The sequence below is a fragment of the Dendrobates tinctorius genome, unplaced genomic scaffold, assembly GCF_039654945.1.
Source record: "Dendrobates tinctorius isolate UK_male_01 unplaced genomic scaffold, ASM3965494v1 ptg000013l, whole genome shotgun sequence".
NCBI classification, from domain to species: domain Eukaryota; kingdom Metazoa; phylum Chordata; class Amphibia; order Anura; family Dendrobatidae; genus Dendrobates; species Dendrobates tinctorius.
Genome location: NW_027361681.1, coordinates 11,628,071 through 11,646,145, shown reverse-complemented (window position 1 = coordinate 11,646,145; position 18,075 = coordinate 11,628,071). Strand labels below are relative to the sequence as shown.

General features: G+C 45.8%; 1 protein-coding gene across 2 annotated transcripts in view; it reads right to left on the bottom strand.

Annotated features, from left to right (window-relative positions):
* The window catches only part of C5 (complement C5), a 114,469-nt gene that overhangs the window by 8,386 nt on the left and 88,008 nt on the right, over positions 1-18,075 (bottom strand). For both annotated transcript variants that reach the window (XM_073558927.1, XM_073558936.1), the window contains exons 36-38: positions 7,482-7,587; positions 7,272-7,358; positions 4,143-4,232 (exon numbers count right to left, since the gene is read on the bottom strand). In XM_073558927.1, coding sequence (XP_073415028.1) covers positions 4,143-4,232; positions 7,272-7,358; positions 7,482-7,587 — 283 coding nt within the window. The remainder of the gene's footprint in view (positions 1-4,142; positions 4,233-7,271; positions 7,359-7,481; positions 7,588-18,075) is intronic.

Here is an 18,075-nt window from a genome sequence, read left to right as displayed (position 1 = left end):
GCCGCTGTCACTCGGTGGCGGAGGCCGATTGCCCCTGTCAGCCGGTGGTGGTGGGGGGGGGCGGATCGGTGTCTCCAGCCATGCCCGATGATATTTCAGCATCGGCCATGGCTGGATTGTAATATTTCATCAAATTTCATTGATGAAATATTACTATCGCTCTGATTAGCTGTTTCACTTTCAACAGCCAATCAGAGCGATCATAGCCACAGGGGGACAAAGCCACCCCCCCCGGGGTGAAGCACAAAGCCTCCTGTATCTGCGGGTTAGATGACCATTCAGTGACCCCGATTACCCGACCCGCTGGGGGGCTATCAATTCATGACGCCACATAGGCGTCGTGGGTCGGATTGTCACCAACTTTCATGACGCCTACATGGCTTCAAAGGTCGGGAAGGGGTTAAGGATCGGTAAGCTGGCTTTTCTTTGTACTTTGATTATTGTATTAAATCATCCCTCGACCAAAACTATGCTGCTAACTATAGACCTGTCACTAATCTTCCATTCATCTCTAAACTCCTGGTATGCTTGGTCCACTCCCGTGTAATCCACTATCTCTCAGATAACTCTTATCGTGACTCTTTACAGTCCAGTTTACGCTCTTTATACTCTACTGAAACTGCCCTCACTAAAGTCTCTAATGATCTACTAACAGTTAAATCTAATGGTCACTATTCCATGCTAATTCTCCTAGATCTCTCTGCAGCATTTTACATTGTGGATCATCAGCTCCTCCTTACTATGCTCCGCTCTATCGGCCTCAAGGACACCGTTCTCTCGTGGTTCTCCTCCTACCTCTCTGACCGCTCCTTCACTGTATCTTTTGCTGGATCTTCCTCCTCTTCCCCTTAGGGTCCCGTTTCACTTAGAGACGCACCAGGGATCCCGACAACGATACGACCTGGTAAGGATCGCTAGTGCGTCGCTAAATGGTCGCTAGTAAGCTGCCATGCAGCAACGATCCGGCGATCCATATAACGACCTCGGCGGTCGTTGGTACCTTGTCACACAGCAGCTTTTCTGACGATTCCCACCTGCAGCAACGAGGTCGCTCGTCGGCGTCAAACACAGCAATGCATGCTGCCCAGCAATGAAAAAATGGCCAAGGACATTCGAGCACGATCAGCGATATCCAGCGGGGGGGGGGGGGGGGGGCGGTCGCTGCTGCGTGTCACACAAAACGAGATCGCTAGCGAGATCGCTGTTGCGTCACAAAATCGGTGACGCTTCAGCCATCTCGCTATGTGAGATGGGGGCTTTAGGGCTCATACTGACTTGCGAGAGACTCTTACGATGGTCGTGCGAATCTCTTGCATTAAAACCTGGCACAGCTGTTGGCACTTGGACCGGAGCGTGCGGCTGTATAGAAGTACATGCAGCTGCACGCTCCGATCCGAGTGCCGGCGGCTGTGCCAGGTTTTCATGCGAGAGACTCGGGGAGAATTGTGAGAGTCTCTCGCAAGTGAGTATGAGCCCTTATTGTCAGGGTCCCTCAAGGATCAGTCTTAGGCCCCCTCCTCTTCTACTTGCATACTGACCTCTATTGAGCAACCTGTCAGTAGATTTGGTTTTCAGTACCATCTCTATGCTGATAACACCCAGTTATACAGTAGTTGTTCAAAATGATAGCAGTGTTGTCAAAAACATTAATCACAAAATCTTTATACTAGTTTTTATTTCCAGCACTGGGAACATTGCACAGTTTTCTAATTCAAAACATGGAGAGAAATGTATATAATTTTTAACTACTTTTCAGAAAATAACAAAAAATGAACATTGAGCTGTTCTAAAAATAGCAGTGTCTGCATTTATCTTTATAAACTCATAATATGTACTTTTTTTTGTGTATTTAGAGCATTCCTGAGAATCACTGACCTAATGTTTAATTGTTACCCACAGTTTTTAGAACTGCTTCACATCTATGTTGTCTTGTCATCTGTTATTCCAGCCTAGGATTCTTGGACTACATCCCACAATTTTTTGGCATTTGTTGTCTTTGCCTCAGAAACCGCATTTTTTCATGTCAAGTGTTCCATCGGATTAAGGTCCGGGGATTGGGCTGCCATTCCATAACCTCAATTTTGATGGACTGGAACCAAGATTTTGCTCGTTTACTGGTGTGTTTAGGGTCGTTGTTGTTGTAACAACCATTTCAAGGGCACATCTTCTTGAGTGTAAGGCAACATGACCTCTTCAAGTTTTTTAATATATGCAAACAGGTCCATGATCCCTGGTATGCGGTAAATAGGTTCAGCACCATAGTAAGAGAAACCTGCCCTTATCATGATGACTGCACCACCATGCTTCATTGTCTTCAGTGTTTGGGGGTTGTCTGATGAACTGTGTGCGGCACTTGGACCCAAAAAGAACGATTTTACTTTCATAGCCACAAAATGTTTCTCCATAGGCCATTTGATGTGTTCTTTGGCAAATTGTATCCGCTTCAGTACATGTCTTTTTATAACAGTGGGACTTTGCAGGGACTTCTTGCTAAGAGATTAGCATCACACAGGCGTCTTCTGTCACAGTACTCACAGGTAACTTGAGGCTGTCTGTGATCATCCTGGAGCTGATCACTGGCTGAGCCTTTGCCATTCTGGCTATTCTTCCATCCATTTGAAGGGTAGTCGTCTGTTTTCTTCCACCTCTCTCTGGTTTGGCTTTCCATTTTAAAGCACTGGAGATCATTTTAGCTGAACAGCCGATCATTGTCTGCACTTCTTTGTAAGTTTTATCCTCTCCAATCAACTTTATAATCAAAGTATGCTGTTCTTCTGAACAATGTCTTGAATGACCCATATTTCTCAGGCTTTCAAGGAGAGATGCATGTACAACATGGCCTGGCTTCACCCTTAAATAAGAGCACCTGACTCACATCTGTTTCTTCAAAGAATGACGGACCTCTCTGATTGATCTCCACATTGCTATTATTTTGAACACAACCTCTTTCAATTAATTATTCTAATACACAGACTTAGTCTGTTTGTTTTCTTAGAATTTACTGCACCAACTAGCAAATTGTTTAACATGTGGTAATATAATGTATACCAAAACCAGTGATTAATCTGGTTAGTCATATTGGTCTGCTATTATTTTGAACACTACTGTACACCTCTACTCCTGACATCACGCCTGCATTATTACATAACACCAGTGATTGTCTTTATGTTGTCTATAACATGTCCTCCCTCTATCTGAAACTGAATCTGTCAACAACTGAACTCCTTGTATTTCCTCCCTCCACTAACCTACCTACGCCCGACATTGACATTTCTGTGTGTGGTTCTACCATTACTCCCGAGCAACATTGCCACTGTCTTGGGGGTCATATTTGATTCAGATCTTTCATTCACTCCCTACATCTGATCACTAGCTCATGTCAGCTACTCTTCAAAAACATTTCTATAATTCCACCTTTTCGTACCTTTGACTCTGCAAAAACTCTTACTGTAGCTCTTATTCATTCTCATCTGGACTATTTCAACTCTCTACTATCTGTCTCCCTCTTACTAAACACTCCCTTCCCCAATCCGTCCTGAATGCAGCAGCCAGGATCATATTCTTCACCAACCGTTACACCGATGCCTCTACCTTGTGCCAGTCGTTGCACTGGTTACCCATCCACTCCAGAGTTCAATATAAACTTATGACTCTCACCCACAAAGTGCTCCACGGTTCAGCACCTACCTACATCTCCTCCCGCGTCTGTCTACCACCCTACCCGTGCCCTCCATTCTGCTAATGGACTAAGATTGACATCCTCAGTAATCCAAACCTCCCACTCCCGTCTCAAAGACTTCTCGCGTACTATGCCAATTCTTTGGAATGCACTACCCAGGACAATTCAATTAATCCCCAATATCAACAGTTTTAAGCATGCCAGAGGCTAAAAGCATATCTTAACGGCTGAGGGTTTGTTGCAATGTATCAATGTAGATTAGAGCCATCAGCCTGGAGTCTAGAAAAAAAGATTACAGTGCCTCTGATGAATGTCACTGATCATTGTTCACCCTTGTGTTCTGGTCCTTCGAGGCCCAAGGTAAGGACGTAACCTGCTTACTACAGATCTCCACTGATACAATATCATGCTGCGCTGTTGCAGAATGTCAGTGGTAGAGACATTGTGAGAAATTCCTCCTCACCGTACGTCATGTCTGGCTTGCACGCCGCCTCCCTTCGCTGATCTGCTGTCGTAGTGCTGTCCAGTCTGTCCCTCGTTTTGGGGCATTCACCTAAAGACATAATATATTTACTATTATTATGGATGTATAATGATGTTGGAGATTAAGGGGGAACGTCTCGTTTTGTGGAGATCGCTGAGCCAGTGTAAGGAGACTTGTAGATCTTGCATTCCTCCTCTGTGAAATTAAATATCCAAATAACGTCCTAATATTGGAACACGACATGAACTCTAGCGCCACCTATTGGGGGTAGCAATCCTAAAAGTCACTATCAACCCTTTAAAGAGCCTTGTCACATTACCTAGGATAGGAAGCCAAACCAGACACTTCAGGAGAAGTGATTATTTGGCTGAGTGAGAGGCCTCACAAGGGCTATGAGAGTCATAGGCCTCTCACCCAGCCAAATCAGATCTTCTGCTTTGTGCTGTAAGGCAAACACCCTGAAACTTGTGTCTGCAAATGGATGGTCTGGTATGGGTTCTTATCCTTAGTCATGTGCCAAGTCACGTTAAAGTGTCTATATTAAGTTTTCAGGATTGAGAGTCCTCAGTAGTTGATACCTTTTAATGGCTAACTGAAAAGATGGTAACACATTGCAAGCTTTCGAGACTACTCAGGTCTCTTCATCAGGCATTGACTAATACAAAATCTGAAGTCACATATTTATGCACAATACAGCCTAGAAAAAATGCAATAGATAAGACAAGTGACGTGAAGCAGAACTATCAATATGGGAGAGGGAGAAACATAAATATAAACATTGGACCAGTTCATAGATAAGGAGTCCGGATGTTTTATGGTCCTCTGATTGGGGTCTAGTTCTGTGTTGTGATGCCCCAACAAGGTTTTAAAAGGAAGTTCCTTAATTGATGTAAAAAGACATAAATCCATGCGACACATTCATTCCAGCACTGAGAGTGTCAAAGTTCGTCATAAATTTATACTCCCAAACTCGTCTCTCTCTCTGAGAATTGAAGTTACCTTTCAATACCAGTAATTTCATATCCACGCTGCTGTGATCAGGGATACAGAAATGTTTTGCCACAGGTAGATCCATTCTTTTTTCTCTTATTGTGTGACGATAAGCTGCACGGAAATTACAACCTTTACTACAAAAAGATGCCCGATTACAATCCATATTTCCAGACCCCCCCCACTGCTGTGTTTTAGGCAGACCCCAAATTTAAGAAGCATCATTGTCAGAAGCTCCCTGTCCTCTCCAACAGCTGCAGGAACCTTTCCTTGCAACCAGAAAAAATGTAAAACCTGTCCATTTATAATGACCACGGACAAGATAAAGATCCCCAACTCACATCAGGACTACAAGATCGCAGGTACTTTCACCTGCATTACATCTAATGTGGTGTACTTAACTATTTGTACTAAATGTCCAACTGGGGGTCTGTATGTGGGGGAGACAGGGCAAAAGCTTAGAACAAGGATGAATTCTCATCATCACACAATAAGAGAAAAAAGAATGGATCTACCTGTGGCAAAACATTTCTGTATCCCTGATCACAGCAGCGTGGATATGAAATTACTGGTATTGAAAGGTAACTTCAATTCTCAGAGAGAGAGAGACGAGTTTGGGAGTACAAATTTATGACGAACTTTGACACTCTCAGTGCTGGAATGAATGTGTCGCATGGATTTATGTCTTTTTACATCAATTAAGGAATTTCCTTTTAAAACTAGACCCCAATCAGAGGACCATAAAACATCCGGACTCCTTATCTATGAACTGGTCCAATGTTTATATTTATGTTTCTCCCTCTTCCATATTGATAGTTCTGCTTCACGTCACTTGTCTTATCTATTGCGTTATTTCTGTGCTGTATTGCGCATAAATATGTGACTTCAGATTTTGTATTAGTCTAGCCTGATGAAGAGACCTGAGTAGTCTGGAAAGCTTGCAATGCGTTACCATCTTTTCAGTTAGCCATTAAAAGGTATCAACTACTGAGGACTCTCAATCCTGAATATTTTTCTATTTACTGGCTAACACGGTACAAAGATATACATCTTTCCTGTATATTAAGTTTTAGGATTGCTACATCCAATAGGAAGCACTAGAGGTCCAGCTATCTTCCTCTTTGAAGAGGATATTTTCATGATGATGGTAGTTGTACTTGTGCCCCATAATCAAATTTTCAGGTGATCACTTAAAGTGGAGATTTCACTGAGGATGGTTGCGATCAGAGTGGTAAGCGTGAGGTGGAGAAGTTGGTGTGGATCGTCCGCGATCAATGCAGTGCGTGGAAGGCGGAAAAGTAGCCTAGGATCATTTATGATCCTCAGCAGTGCGTTCGAAGCAGAGATGTTGATGAGTATCATCCATGATCAGTGCAGTGCATTGCATGCAAAGATGTTACTGAGGATCATCCATGATCAGTGCAATGCGTGCGTGGCGGAAACACTGAGCATCGTCTACAATCAGTGTGAGGCGGAACAGTCACTGAGAATCATCCATGATCAATAAAGTGGAGACTTCACTGATGATGATCTGTGATCAGTTCGGTAAATGCGAGTGGGATACATTGCAGAGGATTGGTCATGATCCATGCAATGCGTAAGAGGCAGGGACGTCACTCAGGATCATATGCAATCAGTGCGAGGCGGAAATATTGCTGAGGATCATCGATGATCAGTGTGGTGCATGCAAGGCAGAGACATTGCTGAGGATCATCCATGACCAGTGCGGTGGGGAGATGTCATTAATGATCATCTGCAATCATTGTGGGAAGAGCTGTTTCTGAGAATCATCTATGATCAGTGCAGTGCGTGCAAAGCAGAGATATCGCTGAGGATGGTCCGTGATCAGTGTTGTTAATGCAAGTCTGATAAATCGCTAAGGATCGTTCATGATTGATTTGGTGCATGCCAGGTGGAGACAGTTCTGACATTCATCCACAATCAGTGTTGTGTGAGCGAGGTTGTATGACATTGAGCATTTCATCTGTGATGTCATTACACCGCAGTAACCTGAAGAGAAGCCTCTAGGTTTTGGACAGTATTTCAGGAACCCCGTGTCAGGATTATGGTGGGGTCCATGTTGCAGCCTGGCACAGTTTTTGATGGTGGTTGGTTTACCTTCGATACATTTGCAGTCGTCTCCGAAGCACACTCTCTGCAGGTTGTCGTCCAGGTGGGGGTTGTAGTACATGGTGCACTCCTGTTCTGTAGGGGAAGACGAAACTAATAAATAGTGCTAGCAGTGACATTTATACACTATACAGCGCTATACATGTATGACTTTGCACGGGGTAAGGTGGAAGGGGCAGCTGCGGAGAGAAACCTCACCTGGAGCATGGAACTCATAGACCTTGAATATCCCAGGACTCCTAAATGACACCTTAAATATGTTCCTGACGTATAATGGAGCGCAGATGTAATCATCATCCGAGATCTGCATCAAGAAGCAAAGTCACAATGCAACCAATGACAGTGACGTCACAACCAATCCTATACAGCAGGACAGTCCAGAATATTTGGCGCTGACTCAGGAGGTTGGAGGTATGTCCGCAGGGGGCATGGTAAAATGTGTGGGGGAATGTACTGTATGGACATCACTGTATGTAGGGGAATGTACTGTTGGGACATGTTAAATATTAATTAATGGTTATTCTTATTACACTTAATTCTGTACTCAGCACATTGCATTGTGGAAGGTTTTTTTTTTTTTTAAATCAAATCATTTTTATTGAAACAATTTTTTTATCATTTAGTTTTGTTACAAACATCATTAGCAACCTTCACATAAAGAACTACATTTATATATATAATCGTCTTATCATGTCTGTCTGTAACCGAAATCGCCGGTTGCCGACTGGTCGCGGCCGCCAGGCCCTCGCCAGGCCGCAACCAATCAGCGACAGGCGCAGCTGTTTGTAACGGTAAGGCGCAGTCGGGCGCAGGCCTTAATCTGTAAAAAAGAGAATTAAAATTTTAAAAAAAGGTTATTCTCACCTTCCGACGGCCTCCTGTCTTCTTTCCACGCGCCCAGCCTCGCGTTCCCAGTAATGCTTTGCGGCTTAGACCGCTGATGACGTCACACTCGCGAGAGTGAGAAAGAATACCGACGTCACTCTCGCGAGAGCGAGAGAGAAGACCGACGTCATCAGCGGTCTAATCCGCAAAGCATTACTGGGAACGCGAGGCCGGGCACGTGGAAAGAAGGAGGCCGTCGGAAGGTGAGAATAACTTTTTTTCATTTTTTAATATTTTTTTTTTTACATGCTAGAGGGCCGCGGCAATGATTGGTCTCGGCTACAGGGCCGCGTTGCTGATTGGTTGCGGAGAGAGGGATGCGACGCTAATTGGTCGCGGCTACACGGAAAGGGGGGTGAGGGGACCATGCATACCAGGATTGGGGGGGTGAGAGGACCACGCATACCAGGAAAGGGGGGTGATGGTGAGCATACATACCAGGATTGGGGTGTGAGAGGACCATGCATACCAGCAAAGGGGGGTGCGGAGACCATGCATACCAATAAAGGGGGGTGAGGGGACCATGCATACCCGGATTGGGGGCTGAGAGGACCATGCATACCAGGATTGGGGGGTGAGGGGACCATGCATACCCCGAAAGGGGGGTAAGAGGACCATGCATACCAGGAGAGAGGGGTGAGAGGACCATGCATACCAGGATTGGGGGGTGAGAGGACCATGCATACCAGGATTGGGGGGTGAGGGGACCATGCATACCCCGAAAGGGGAGTAAGAGGACCATGCATACCCGGATTGGGGGGGTGAGAGGACCATGCATTCCAGGATTGGGGGGTCAGGGGATCATGCATACCAGGATAGGGGGTTGAGGGGTAGCATGCATATCAGGATTGGGGGTGAGAGAACCATACATATCAGGATTGGGGGGTGCATTGTTGCATTATTATTAAATCTTCAAAAATAAACTGCATACATATTCTAGAATACCCGATGAGTTAGAATCGGGCCACTATCTAGTACAAACATAATAACCTAAGGGTAACAAACATACATTATTTCAGTATAGCTAGTCTCGTGGAAGGTTTAGTTGACATTACATGAGTTATGCCTGTACTTGGCTCAGGGGAGATAGTAACACCATATAGAGAGAACGCGTGCTATGTAGGACGTATATAACACATGACCCACAGGAAGGGGGGCACAAACTTTACACAGACACCATGTTATACCGACAGCTGACGTGAGTTAGCCACGTGTTTTTTTTATTCAGCCATGCTTTTGACAGAGACAGACGCAATCTACCATTCAGGATCCCTGGAAAGATAAGGAACAAACTTTGATATGGACAAATGGACAATTTCTTTGTAACTATTTGTAACGATTTCACCTATTTTATATTTTGCTGCAATAATGTTTTTTGGTGGACAATCCTATAAACCACTACATTTTTTTTTATAAACATTCTTTAGAATATCACATCTGATAAAGAGTCCTGAATAAATAAATATACAAAGTAAAGCCCCCGTCACACATAGCGATCTCGCTAGCGAGATCGCTGCTGAGTCACAAGTTTTGTGACGCAACAGCGATCTCACCAGCAAGATCGCTGTGTGTGACACCTATCAGCGACCACCTCCCCGTCGGTATCGCTGATTGTTGTTGGAAAGCCCTGGACATTTATTTGATCGCTGATCTCCCGCTGGCCAGCACGCATCGCTGCGTGTGACAGGCGGGAGACCAGCGATCAGCTGGTAACTAAGGTAAACGCAGGGTTTCTAAGCACAGCGCTGTGCTTAGAAACCTTCTGTGTACCTTAGTTACCAGCGCACTGATGCAGGGAGCTGGTAACCAAGGTACACATCGGTTTTCTAAGTGATGCGCGCTGCTTAGAAACCTGATGTGTACCTTAGTTACCAGCTCCCTGCACCAGCGCGCTGGTAACTAACGTACACAGCGACGCTGCGCACTCGGTGTCGCTGGTGCTGATCGCTGGTGAAGCTGCCTGTTTGACAGCTCACCAGCGATCATGTAGCGACTCACCAGCGATCATGACAAGTTGATGTCGTTGTCGGGATCGCTGGTGAGTCGCTATGTGTGATGGGGCCCTAAGTATATTTAACCCCTTAACCCCCAAGGGTGGTTTGCACATTCATGACCAATTCTGACTACTGTCCCTTTATGAGGCAATAACTCTGAAACGCTTCTATGGATCCTGGTGATTCTGACATTGTTTTCTCGTGACATAGTGTACTTCATGTTAGTGGTAAAATTTCATTCAAATAACTTGCGTTTATTTGTGAAAAAAACTGAAATTTGGCGAAAATTTTTAAAATTTTGCAATTTTCAAACTTTGAATTTTTATACCCTTAAATCACAGAGATGCAGCACACAAAAACCTTAATAAGTAACATTTCCCATATGTTTACTTTACATCAGCACAATTTTGGAACCAAAATTTTTTTTTGTTAGGAAGTTATAAGGGTTAAAAGTTGACCAGCGATTTCTCATTTTTGCAACACCATTTTATTTTTACGGACCACATCACATTTGAAGCCACTTTGAGGGGTCTATATGATAGAAAATACCCAAAAGTGACACCATTCTAAAAACTGCACCCCTTAACGTGCTCAAAACCACATTCAAGAAGTTTATTAACTCTTCAGGTGCGTCACAGGAATTTTTTGAATATTTTAAAAAAATGAACATTTAACTTTTTTTCACAAAAAAAATATTTCAGGTTCAATTTTTTTTACTTTACCAAGGGTAACAGGAGAAATTGGACTGCAAAAGTTATTGTGCAGTTTGTAATGAGTACGCTGATACCTGATATGTGGGGGGGAACCACTGTTTCGGCGCATGGCATAGCTCAGAAGGGAAGGAGCGCTGTTTGACTTTTTGCAAAATTGGCTGGAATTCAGATCGGATGCCATGTCACGTTTGGAGAGCCCCTGATGTACCTAAACAGTGGAAACCCCCCACAAGTGACCCCATTTTGGAAACTAGACCCCACAAGGAACTTATCTAGACATGTGGTGAGAACTTTGAACCCACAAGGGCTTCACAGAAGTTTATAACGTACAGCGGTACAATTAAAAAATCATATTTTTTCCACAAAAATGATCTTTTCACCCCCAATTTTTATTTTTCCAAGGGTAACAAGACCCTAAAAGCTATTGTGCAATTTGTCCTGAGTACGCTGATACCCCATATGTGGGTGTAAACGACTATTTGGGCGCATGGCAGAGCTCAGAAGGGAAGCAACGCCATTTGACTTTTTTGACTGGAATTGAGATCGGACACCATGTCGCGATTGGAAAACCCCTGGTGTACCAAAACAGTGGAAACCCCCACAAATGACACCATTTTGGAAACTAGACCCCCAAAGAACTTATCTAGATGTGTGGTGAGCACTTTGAACCCCCCCCCGTGCTTCACAGAAGTTTGTAACGCCCGGGCGTGAAAAAAAAAAAAGTCGTATTTTTTCCACAAATATAATCTTTTAGTCACCAATTTTTTTATTTTCCTAAGGGTACCAGGAGAAATTGGGGGGCATTGATGAAATGTTGCAGGTAGTTTCCCAGGACCTGGTTGACATGCTCCACTTGCCCATTGGACTGAGGAAGTCCAAGACGATATCCAGATGTTTACAAAGACCTTGTTGCTAGAATCTGGAAGTGAACTGCGAACCTCGATCGGACACAATGTGACGAGGAAATCCGTGCAGGCAAAAAATATGTTTGATGTAGCTGTCAGCCAGTTCAGGAACAGACGGAAGAGCAGACAACGGGGTAAAATGCTCCATTTTGGAGAAGCGATCCACGACTACCTAGATGACAGTGCAACCCTCGGATACTGGCAAATCTGTAATGGAGTCCATTGCTGCTATATGCTGCCGTGGACCAGCTGGCATAGGTAACATCAGGAGAGAACCAGTAGGAAGTCATCTTTGCACCTTATTGCGGGCATAAATCGGCAGGCAGCCATGTAAGCATAGATCTGCCTCCTCATGGATGGCCACCAGTAGTGGTGAGAAATCAATTGCAGTGTCTTCCTTTGTCCCTCGTGACCAGCCACCTTGAAGGAGTGGCCCCATGACAAAACTCGCTCCTTCTCGGATTCAACCATAAAGATGTTTCCTGGGGGAACTCGTGAAAGGCTGACTGGACTGACCGTAACCATCTTGGACGGTTTGATGATAAATTGAGGGTCCTCCTCTTGGTCCCCAGACAGAAATGAGCGAGAGAGGGCTTCAGCTCTGATATTCTTGTCACTGGACCTGAAATGTAATAAAAAATTAAAGCAGGCAAAAAACAAAGACCACCTGGCTTGGCGTGGATTAAGTCTGAGCGGACTGAAGGTACGCCAGGTTCTTGTGGTCGATGTAGATGACCACTGGATAGACTGCGCCCTCCAGCTGGTATCGCCACTCCAAAGCCATCTTAATGGCGAGTAACTCCCGGTCACCAATGGAGTAGTTACGCTCTGGAGCAGAGAAGGCCTTTGAGAAGAAACCGCAGTTCACGCGGTGACCTGAGGAAGATTTCTGAGTGAGCACAGCTCCAGCCCCTAATGAGGATGCGTTCACCTCTAGGAAGAACTATTTGTTCAAATCTGGATGAAGCAAAATGGGAGCGGTCGATAAGGACCGTTTAAGAGAGCGGAAGGCTTCCTCAGCCTCGGAGGACCAGTTTTTTGGATCGACTCCTTTTCAGGTCATAGCAAAGATGGGAGCGGTTAGACTGGAGAAGTGAGGAATGAATTGCCGATAATAGTTAGCAAAGCCAAGGAATCTCTGTATTGCTTTGACTCCAACGGGCGTCACTTAAGGATGGAAAGCTGCCATTTAAGGATGGAAGAGACTTTTTCAGGATCCATCCTGACTCCAGTATCTGAGATAATGTAACCCAAGAAGGGAAGGGTGGACTGTTAAAAAACGCATTTCTCATACTTGGCGTAGAGTCGATTCTCCCTAAGATGCTGAAGAACTTGCCAAACTGCTCATCTGTGGAAGACAAGATCAAGGGAAAATACCAAAATATCATCCAGATACACAACAACGCAGGAATAAAAGCAGGTCCCGGAAGATATCATTGACGAACTCTTGAAAAACTGCAGGTGCATTACTGAGACCGAAGGGCATCAATCGGTATTCATAATGTCCGTCCCTGGTGTTGAAAGCCGTCTTCCATTCGTCTCCCTGGCGAATGCGGATTAGGTTATAGGCGCCCCTTAAATCTAATTTGGTGAAGATCCTGGCACCTCTTAATCGATCAAACAACTCCAGGGATCAATGAGATAGAGTATTTATTTTTCACCGTGATCTGGTTGAGACCCCCATAGTCTATACAGGGTCGGAGTGATCCGTATTTTTAACTAAGAAAAACTCGGCTCCAGCAGGAGAAGAAGACTTCTGAAAACCCCCTGGTCAAATTCTCCTGAATGTAGTATGATATAACTTGAGTCTCAGCTGGTGACAGAGGGTAAATTTGACTTCTGGGGGTTGTAGATCTGGTAATTAAGTCGATAGGGCTTCCATACGGCCTGTGGGGCGGCAAAGTCTGCTTCCTTTTTATCGAATATGGGTCGCCCTCCCAGGGCCGTGGGGTACTCGGTACCGGGCCGGTATCAGTGGGATGTGTCACAGTGGCGGTGACCCGGACCGTGGCCCTGGGCGCCCAAGTAATAGGGAGATGTGAATGGTGGAATGTAGTTAATGGAATAGTTCGTGACGCCACCTGTGGTGTTCGGCAAGGGAGGTGTTAAGCCGACGCTGCAGAGAGATCCTCTGGGACAGATGGTGTGGTGCAGCAATGGTGGTATAGCCCTCCACAGGCAGGGCTGTTGTCCCAGGGCAGTGTAGATGTGGAGACACTTAGATGGTATAGTGTCCGGCGCAGGGGATGTAGCAGTGCTAGGCGGACGGACGCAGGAAGGAATGGAGGACACCAGGGCATGTAGTTCCAACGCTTTACTCACAGTCTGTAGTGCCCGCTTCTGTGCCGTGTCCTCTGGGTCAGGGACTCAGTCAACCCCCAGGCAAGATGGAATGCTCCCTTCCACGCTCCGCCAACTTATGTGCCTTTTCTGAACGTCTCCGCTATAGCGCCTTAAAGTGTGAAGATCTCCTAGTACTGAATTACACTGGAGTTCCTCCTAACAGATGTTCCCAAGAACTCTACTTGCACGGCAGACAGCTGTAGCCTGCTTCGGGGACTCTCTACTCCTAAGTCCCGGTTCTCTATCCGTATTGCTGTTGTGCCCTCAAGTCTTAGATGGGAGTAGTGCATTTACAGCCTACTACTCCACCAGTGTCTGCTGCAGAACCATTAGTGTCCATACAACCTCGGGGACCGGGCCCCGGCCTTGTGCTTAGAACTTCTAGGCAGGGTTCTTCCTCTAACCCACGTCCTCTGTGTTCCCTTTCTCCTACGTTCCGTACTTGTCTTTCTCTCTTATGGAAGCTCAGGCTTAAGCTCAACGTCTTTCTCCTTTCCTTTCCCATGCCAGCTGGCTCAGGTCACTGAGGCAGCTGCAGCACTCCTTCCTCCATCCCTTCTTCCAGGGATCCCCACTTCTCTCCGAGTGGCCTCCTCTCTCTCACTCTCCCTCTGACTGACTTAAATCCTAAAACATCCCGCTCTTCTATGTGTTCTCAACTCCACCCACCTCCCAGCACGTTTAGTGTTTCAAGCAGGGAACCACCAAAGGTGCCTCTGCCTCTCACTAGGCAAAGAGCCGCAATGTGGTTATGCTGAACTACTCTATTGTGTGGGGTGCGAGTGTTGGAGCGTGGTCAGGAGCTCCCAACTTACCTGGATGGTGGGGCACCACACTTTAGGAGAAGGTGCAGTACCTCTGTGGCGACCAAGCCTCAGGGGCGCCACAAATACATCGGCAAAGGACTGATATGCAGACAGCAAACCGGGCAGCCATGCTGGAGAAGATGAGACCTTAACCGGACGTACTGGAGCCAGACACTTCTCATGACAGGAATGTCCCCAGCGGAACACCTCTCCAGTTGCCCAGTCCAACACAGGTTCGTGCTATCGTAGCCATGGTAGACCTAAGAGAAAGGCGTAAAACATGTGGGAAAGAACATAGAAGGCTATCTTCTCAGTATGACGCATCCCAATAAGGACCTCAAGTGGCTCAGCCAGACAAACTGTCTGCCGAAGAGTTCTCCCATTGACAGATGTTATAGCCAGAGGGTTTTGGAGCGGACAAACTGAGATTTGAAAGCGATCCACAAAAGCCTGGAGGATAAAATTTCCTGCTGCCCCAGATTTCAAATACGCTGTCTCAAACTGGGATTCACTGATTGTCATGGCCACAGTAAGAGAGGGGTAGAGAGGTATCTTTTCCGTCTAGGGAGGACTCTCCTACTGACCCTAGACGCTGGAGTTTTCCGGCTTCACTGGACAGGCACAAATGAAGTGGCCTATGTCTCCACAATACAGGCACTGGCCTTTTAGCATGGCGATCCCTCTGTCGCTGACTGGCGAGGGCAAAGTGGTCGACCTGCTTGGGTTCCGGTGAGGCCTCGACAAGGAAGAGTGGAGGAACAAGCGGTCTTTGAAAGGACGGAGCCAGGCATTACGATCCTCTTTCACGTGTCACCTCACGAGCACGCTGTTGGAAACTAAGGTCTATACAGATGGCGAGGGAGACCAGGTCGTCGAAGGTAGTTGGTAAGTCTCCACCAGCTAGCTCATCCTTAATGTTTCCGGAAAGCCCCTCCCAGAAGGTCTCCACCAAAGCTTCATTATTCCATTCAAGTTCAGACGCCAGTGTACGGAAGTGTACCGCATATTGTCCCACAGATAAGTTGGACTGATGTAAACGGAGAAGTGCGGAAGCTGAAGAGGTGGTTCGCCCGGATTCATTGAATACTTTGCGAAAAGCCTCCTAGAATACAGCCAAATTCGAGATGATAGGGTCCTCTCTTCCATAATGGGTTCAACCACACCAGGGCCTCACCTACAAGGTGCAACATAAGGAATGCTACCTTTGTTCGGTCTGACGGGAAGTGATGAGGAAGAAGTTCAAAATGTAGCCGGCACTGATTGATGAACCCGCGGCAGAGCTTCGGATTGTCGTCAAAGCGTGGTGGAGCTGCTAGTCAAGGAACTGTAGCTCGAACTAAGCAAAGAGACTGAGAAGTCTCCAGAGAAGACACGGCTGATTGAAAGTGAGGAGACTTTGGAGAGATGTTTAAGGCCTCCAGCTTGATAGTCAGGGACTGCAACTGCTTCGACAACTTCTCCTGCATGCTTTTCTGTCAACAGAACTCTTAGTATATGGTCTGATCAGGCAGGATCCAGTGGGATCTATGGCCTGAGCACACTGTCATGGACGTGGCTTGTGGAACCACTGTGCCTCGGACCGCTGAAAGCCTGGAGGGGCGTGACTAAGCGAGCACTGGACTGTTCACTAGAACCTCTGATGGTGAGGTTAGACTTGGCTCCCGATGAACGCTAGATGCCACTCCAGGAAAGACCAACGGACGTCCATCAGCTGGACCTAGAAGGACAGCCAGGATGGTGCAGCAGGCAGGATCTGCACCAGAGTGCATTAAGGATTGGTACGCAGCCTGTGAGGAGGAAGCAATATATACATAATGCCCCACAGCTATTGACTAGGGAGGAAATGGCAAGTGCATGCGCTGGCCCTTTAAGAGGGTTGGAGTGCACGCTCGCATGCTCTAAGGACATGGCTGGAGGCCTGGCTGGAAACTGCTGGAAGCATGCAGAGCATGGGGAAGGGAAGAACCAACCACAGTGCTGGTGAGTGAAGTGACACGCTGGAGACCCTGCCTATCAGAGTAGGGATCCGGCGTGGTGCTAACAGGACATCGTACCATGTGTGGGGAGAATGTACTGTGGGTACATCATACTGTGTGGGGAGAATGTACTGTGGGTACATCATACTGTGTGGGGTGTAATGTACTGTGGAGACATTATACTGTGTGTAGGGGGAATTAGAGGGTTTTTGCACTTTGTGGAAACACTGATGGGCTTCACTAGCAAAAAAATTCTCAGTGGGCACATATAAAGAACAGAGTAAAGTTTGTGAAGGTGCTTAGTGTAAAATAAGAATTGCCGCTGCAAAGTATGTGAACTTCAGTGGCATGTAAAAGCTTGGGCACCCCTGGTCAAAATTACTGTTATTGTGAGCAGATAAGCAAGTTGAAGATGCATTGTTCTCTTCAAGGCCTAACAATAATACATTTCCTTTGTATTTTAGACAAGAAAAAAGTCATTTTTTACATTTAAAAAATTCCATGGTTAGTACCTAGTAGCACCCCCTTTTGCAAGTATCACAACTTTTAAACATTTTTTAGAGCCAGATAAGAGCCTTTCAATTCTTGTTTGGGATTTTCATCCATTCTTCCTTGGAAAATTCTTCCAGTTCTGTGAGATTCTTGGGTTGTCTTGCATGCTCTGCTATTTTGAGGTCTAGCCACAGATTTTGAATGATGCTCAGATCAGGGGACTGTGAGGGCCATTGTAAAGCCTCCAGCTTGTGCCTTTTGAGGCATTCTATTTTGGATTTTGGCATGTGTTTAGGATCATTATCCATTTGTAGTAGCCATCCTCTTTTCAACTTCAGCTTTTTTTTTTTACTGATGGTGTTATGTTTCCATCAAGGATTTTTTGAAATTTAATTGAATTCATTCTTCCCTCTACCCGTGAAATGTTTCCAGTGCCATTGGCTGAAACACAACCCCAAAGCATGATTGATCCACCCCTAAGCTTAATGGTTGGTGTGATGTTCTTTTTTCAAAATTCTGTGCCCAGTTATCTCAACACATAGGAGACTGGGTTTTTATAAAGCAGGGAAATTTGCATCACCTGGCCTTTCCTAACGATGATGGTGAATAAGACATAACCCTAACAGGCTAATTAAAGTCTGAAGCCTTGGTCAAAGTTAACTGAGCACACAAATCTCC